Source organism: Drosophila persimilis, unplaced genomic scaffold, assembly GCF_003286085.1.
Source record: "Drosophila persimilis strain 14011-0111.01,24,50 unplaced genomic scaffold, DperRS2 tig00000579-arrow-pilon, whole genome shotgun sequence".
Taxonomy (NCBI): Eukaryota; Metazoa; Arthropoda; class Insecta; order Diptera; family Drosophilidae; genus Drosophila; species Drosophila persimilis.
The window spans coordinates 1359697-1366539 of NW_020825322.1; the positions used below are offsets into that span (position 1 = coordinate 1359697).

Below are 6843 nucleotides of genomic sequence, written 5' to 3' on the forward strand. Positions count from 1 at the left end.
TGACTGACTGATACGACAAGGACAATCCATTACTCTTAAATACAGACTAGTGCTTAAGGGAATGCAAATTTCATTGTGTTTGTCCGTTTAAAATATAGCAAATCGATGGGTATTATTTAGCTGTATCTTTCAGTAAAAATAACAGAAAATTGCTCGCACTTCAACATTACTTAGCTTACTTAACATTTTATTAACATCAAAGGAGACCAAGTTCCTCGCTGTTACTTTCGGCGACTAGAAAATATGAAAGTACACTCGATCTTGGAGACCCGCAAAACTGTCAACTTTTGCCAAAGTCATACAAAGGGCCCCCCAACTTCACCTATAATTTTCGCAAATATTTGTACCCTTTAAGCAGCAAAATGAACAGAAAAAGCAACAGCAACCATAATTTGTTTAATTTCTTCTCTTTCCATCTCTCCTCACTCGGGCGACAGGCAAAAGCATTCGCAGACCTCACTGCAAATACTGGATGATGTCTCGAACCGCTACTATCGAGAGGCAGTGCCCATATCGACACAGTCGAGCAAAGCCGATTTCAAGGAGAAGGAGCACAGCATTCTGCGACGCCACCCGGACATGACCCAAACGAGTCTATGCGGCATTGGGGTTGGGGTGGGGGTTGGGGTTGGCATTGGCGATGATGGTGAGTCGAGCTCGACCACAACGGCCACGCACACGCACGAGATGATGACAAAGGCGGCCATGTCGGCGGCACCAGTTAATGCCTGCGATATGGGCTGTCAAACGAGGTGAGTGCCTGGGACAGGGACGAAGGGGCACAGGACACGGGCGTCCTCGTACTAATACTCCTGCTCGCATGCATTCAATGGAGGAGTCTGCCACGTTCCTGGTCATCATCAGCATATGTGTAGTCAAATAGATGCCAGCAAATTGCAAAGTCAACGCTGGGCAAACACTAAAAACAATGACAATGTCGAGCTCGATCTGGCTGTGGCTGTGGCTGGCTCCCTGGCTCTGGCTTTGGCTTTGGCTTTGGCTCTGGCTCTGGCTCCCACTCTATTTGAGGCCAGGGGTTGCCAATAGGATTTGGAGTGGGAAAGAATCGAAATACACCAGAGTCAGAGTCCGGGCACAGGATAGCGCTCGACCGAGCAGACGCCTGTCTCTTGTACAACACAAATCGATGCAAATATTTGTATTTGCATGCGTCTTTATTGGATATGGAGACAGGTTCTCGTTCTCCCCGGGAAGAAGGGGGTCACGCTCTAGAACGTAGTGGAATGGAATGGTGTGGGGAGGGGAGTTGGGAAGCCGACACAGTCACATGTAAGCGGAGTGAATGACAATCGGAACAGAGTGACACAATGCCGACGTGCCCCGCGATGAAGATGATGCATGGCGCTGGCCCTGGACAGAGATACTCGTATCGTTTCACGGAGTGAAGTGTTCGCCCTGCCAGGAATCGCAGTTTGGGAACTGTCACAGAAATAAATCTATTGTATTTGATGGAAATTGATCCCTGAAACGTACAGCGCGTATAAAACGAATGAAGTGCTTACTGGATATCGGTGACAGTGTGTCATTTCTTTTCAGTTAATCAGGGAATCCTGACAGGGATATATACTTAATGTAATATTTAATAGCCAGATCGGTGTAAGCTATTGTTTTGAGAGCTATGAATTCTTAACCATATCTTTTGGCAGCCATTGAACAAATTAAGATATTTTTATCTTTAGAAGGGTATTATTTATGATTCCCGAACAGTGACACCTTTCTCAGTTTGGGGTCATAGGTCAGATCTAGCGCGTGGCTCCATGGCTGCCATATCGGAGCGTGTCTGGAACGTGTTTGCAGACCATATGCCCTGCCTACCACCCTCCCTCCCACACAGATGACGGACACACTTCCTTTGATTGACACACGCCCATAGGCGTTTACCTATTCCCTACCATCCCCGAACACGCAAATATTAAACTGTTTTACTCTATCTCTCTTATCCGTTCTCCACAGGGAATCACTGTTCGTCAACAGCCCCGGAATCGGACCCGGGGCGGGTTCTGGTGTTGGCTTTGGTGTTGGAGGCGGCGGCGGCGGCGGCGGCGGCGGCGGGGGCATCGGCATTGCCACGCTAATGAGACAAAAGTCCAGCTCGTCCTCGCTGGGTGGTGGCAGCGTTGCGGGCGGTATGATGCCGCCGCCTCCACCACGGTTCTTCTCCACTTTCGGCTACGAGCCGGCGCCCCACGGCCAAGGATCACCATCGCTGCCGCAGTCCACTCCGCCACCGCCGGTGGTGGGGACACTGACACGACGCAGCATGCAGCATCAGCAACAGCAACAGCAGCAGATGCAGCAGCAAATGCATCCCGAGTCGCTAGAGCTGGAGGAGCGACATAGCGGCCGTTCGCATTACGGCGGTCTTATGGTGACCTCAACAGCCAAGCAGCCACAGGAGATCTGTCACCACCACCACCAGCACCAGCAGCACCAGCAGCAACAACAACATCATCCACAACTCCAGCAGCAACAGCAACATCAACAGCAACAGCAACAGCAACAGCGCATGCATCATGCACATCCTGCCCATCAGCATCCACCAAGCATTGCAGCGCGAATCCCAGCCATGGGCCTTCAGAAGGGACATGGGCAGGGCCAGGGCCAGGGCCAGGGACTGGGACTGGGACATGGCCAGGGAATGGGTCTGGGGCCGGGTCAGACAACGATCCTGCCCGGCAAGCAGCAGCAGCAGCAGCAGCAAAAGAACGAGGAGTCCAAAGTATTCATCGACATACGGAATTCAGCGCCAGACGTGATTATCATGACGTCCCATTGACATTTAAGGATTGCCCGCCAATCAACAAGAACAACACCAGCAGTAAGAGAGACTGCAACAGCAACAGCAACAGCAACTGCAACTGCAACAACGACCAACAGGATCAACAAGAGGAACCACGGGGAGAGGAGCAGCAACTGGACATTGGCCAACATATTAACCGCAGCGACGCTGATGACACAACACGGACATGAAGGCGGCAACTCGCAATCAGCCGGGGGCAGGTCCTGGTCCTGTGCCTCCTCCTCTTTCTGCGCCACCTCCTGCACACATCCTGTTTGCATGCTGTGGCACTTTATTTTTCCGTTCATTTTCTCGTCTCTCTGTCTTTAAAGTCAGGTGAATGGGTTCTTTAAGTCAGTTCTTGGATGGATGCTCCAGGACTGCTTCAAAATTTTAATTCAATTTGGAACTGGTGTGGTTATAAACCGGAACCACGTGAAATTTGTATTATTAAGAAATGTAATTTATTTGTTTTTTATGTCGAAAGGACATCGGTCATGGTCACAAGAATTGTTTCGTCAATGGTTTGGAATCGATATAAGAATTAGTTGCGAATAAGTTAAGAGAAGTATCTTGATAGGTTATTGGTTACTAGTCGATTGTATAATGGTTTTTAATCTGATATTAATCTAAGACCTTAGTTTCACTTTTAATTGGATTTTCAACGGTTCAGAATCGGCCTAATATAAGTTCGAATTTTTGAAACCCATCCATAATAATCGGTGTAATAATTTGAGCACCGGTTTAAACAACAGGGTTGAAAAATGTCACGCCTTCGGGGATTACGAATTAATCAGGATCCTTCACTGAATTCGTCTAAAATTGAGTTACGAATTGAATAGTCATTTAAGATCTGTACAGGCTTAGGGCACAACTGCACAAGCAAGCCACAAATGTCAATGGCCCCAATGAGAAGAAGATAGGGAAGGGAAAGTGGAAGGACAGTGCAGGCGCGGGCGGTGATTGCGAGCTAGCTGGACGACAAATGGAAGATGTGTTAGTCCGTTGGCCAGGCCCAGCCCCTTTGCAATTGAATTTCGGGCTAGAGCTGTTCTCGTTGTTGCCGGCGGACCGCAATCGAAGGCAACATGGCTGGACATGGTCCGGCCTAGGCAGAAGACGGACGGAAGTTTTCTGTGGAAAACAATGAGGAAGCATCCCCAGCACAGAGCTAGGTGGGTGATGAGTGGGCGAATGAATGACGCTGAATGGCACTGGGAAGAGAGCAGACACTAAACAGACAACGTGGCGTATGAGGAACATGTCCCGGAATATTGTTATCGGACTCCGCCTCTGAACCGTTTGCGACATGTCCGTGGACCTGGTCCTGGGTCCCTCCGCCTTTTGCAACTCCGCCAGGAACAGAACAGAAACTTCTTCATTTACATGCATTACGTACGTGGTCCGTTTCCACGAGGAGGATGTCGCGACCAGAGAGTCCATCCATCACAGGCACGTGCTCTCTCAGTCGGTGTCTCTGTCTCTGTTTCTGCCAGTGTCTCGGTCTCGGTCTCGGTCTGGTTATGGTTCTGCCACCGGTCCTCGTTCTGGTTCTGGTTCTGGTCCTTGTCCCTTTCCCGGTCCTCAGGCTCGGACTCGGACTGTGACTGCAACTCCTGACATGAGCAGCGAAGCAATTTGCGTGCAGATAGTTTTTTAAGTGATTTTGAAACGTCCCCTTCGCTTTCTCTCTCCCTCGCTTTTAGTTTACCCCCTGTCCCTTGCCACGCTAAATGATTTTATGAAATTAATTTGTGTCCTCTCCTGCAAAGAGTACATCAAAGCCAACCACATTTGTGGTTTCAGAGGTTGGAGGTTGGGGTTGGGACTGGAGTCACCTTTAAGGCAACCATGCAGCAATCTGTTACCTCATCTGGCATCCAAATCCTTTTCAATTAGATAAATTAGCCGGCCACAGATTTGCCAACTTGATGTGTGTCCCGGAGAATTTTCTTTTTCCTCCCCCGTACCCCCCGTAACCCCCGTGCGCCCCGTGCCACCCGTACCACCTGTGCTGGTTGTGTCAATTCCGTGGACATGACGGGGGGCCCTCGAATCTGTCATTCCACAATTAGCATGTTCCCCGTAAATAGGTTGACGGTGGGGCTGGTGTTGGGGACTTAGGGCAGTGGGGTCTAAGTGCGGGATGAGCCCCATGGGTTGAGTGGTTTCGATGGTGTAAATATTGTCACAGCTGTGCGGATGGGAGGATGCATAGGGCCAAAAACACAGAATGGGGCGGCGGGAGTTGGGAGTTGGGCAAAAAATAAAGATGACAATGACAATGAGTGGGCGGGGACCTGGGAGGTGGGAAATCCATTTGATTGATTGAATTTAAAGAGCAGCGACAGCTACGTGCCATGTCGAGGAGGTGGAACAGCGACGGATGGCTCATGATGATGATGATGAGGATGCTGATGCTGGATGCTGGATGGTGATTGTGATTGTGATGACGGTGCCGATGGTGCAGCGTTGCAATTTCCTTTCTCTTTGCGAAAGTTCAAATCATTAGATTGATTAAAGCACACCAGGGAATGAGTGGGAAGAGGAGAGGTGAAACTGTCTTAGACCGGACCTTTATCTACCTGAGCAGGGAACCAGCTGAAAGCCACTGCAAAATTCATTCATGAAAATGCCAAAAAAGTCTCGGAAAACTTTGCCAAATGACCAGCCCAAAAATGTATCTTCATCTTTTGTGTGGTGTCAGAAAGAAACAAACTTGTACCATCAGATTCATTCATTAGCCATAATTCGGGGCCAAAGACGTCATAGGTTTTCCCTGTTGCTCCGACACATACATATACACACATACAACTGAAGGATAACGTAGTATTCAGTCATATCTTTTTTTGTTAAGCTTTTTATATGCATAATTGTATGAGCTCTTGTAATTGTTAAATGATTTTTGTATTTGTTTTGTTATAACCCTGAGAACCATTGAACTCCTTTTCTAGCTACAATTTAAGAAGGGAATCTAGCGATTTTACTAAAGAAATGTTGAAAATAAGAGAAGCAAAAAACTACCAAAAAAGAAAAGGAAAAAAAAATGGAAAAAAGAAAGGAAAAGGAAAAGTAAAAAAAACTATTTGTACTATAAGTCAGCATTGCGTAGATTAAGTAAATGTATGATATTTTTTTTTTTATAAATAAATATATACACATAAATACTAAAAGTATCAAAGGAAAAACTACAGAGAACAAAAGAGGAATATTGCAAACTTGTATGGTTTTTTTTGTCTGGTTTTGTTTAAACGACTGCAGAATTGTAATTGTAAATTGTCGAGCGACAAAAAAAGTTATACACATAAGAACATTAAAATAAATAGTAAAAGAAAAACAAAACAAGAGCGAAATGGAAGAGCGTACATACATAGATTAAAACGGATATGGTGGATATGGTGGATATGGGGATATGGCGTGTGTGTGCGTGACTACAAGTACGAGTATCTATGTGTTTGAGTGTGTAAAATAAATCGAAATGCGATCGAATAAAACTTCATCTGTGGATATGTGAACAATGGCGTTGGGATTATATAATATTATCTCTTTGGGAGGGAGGGGTAGTGTGGGTCCGCCTGAAAGTGTGCCTCCCCTGGCCAGCGGCTGGGGCAGATCTGCACAGCCCGAAAGTATGCAATGCATTGCAGGCCTCGCATTCGAGAGCGGAGCTCAGAGAAGCGGAAGCGTGGCGCTTGTTCGACTGACCCAATTAGGTGGGAAACACAGCCCGATTTGGTCGACAGGCCCGAAGGCGTCACAATCGAAGCTCGAATCGAATTCACATAATTCTTGATTTGGAGCCGGTCTTCCTCGGCGCTGACAGATATCTCTGCGGCTCTGTAGCTCTGCGGAGAGTCACTCGCTGCAAAATGCAAATTTGTAGCACGCATCGCATCGCTCTTTGTTGGCCATAAATTTATGCACTCGGCTGATACGCTGATTTGTGGCAGCGGCAGCGGCAGCCCGTGTGAATAGCCCCCGATCGGATCCGTTCATATAAAAGTAAACCGGGCATCGATGTGGGACAGCAGTCAACACCCAAC

The 6843-nt window shown here is 47.6% G+C and overlaps 1 protein-coding gene across 1 annotated transcript in view; it reads left to right on the top strand.

Annotated features, from left to right (window-relative positions):
* LOC6598231 overlaps nt 1-3392 on the top strand; it is a 45897-nt gene extending 42505 nt beyond the window's left edge. The window contains exons 10-11 of the mRNA XM_026990459.1: nt 438-752; nt 1975-3392. Coding sequence (XP_026846260.1) covers nt 438-752; nt 1975-2797 — 1138 coding nt within the window. The 3' untranslated portion in view covers nt 2798-3392. The remainder of the gene's footprint in view (nt 1-437; nt 753-1974) is intronic.
* The last annotated feature ends 3451 nt before the right edge of the window (nt 3393-6843 follow it).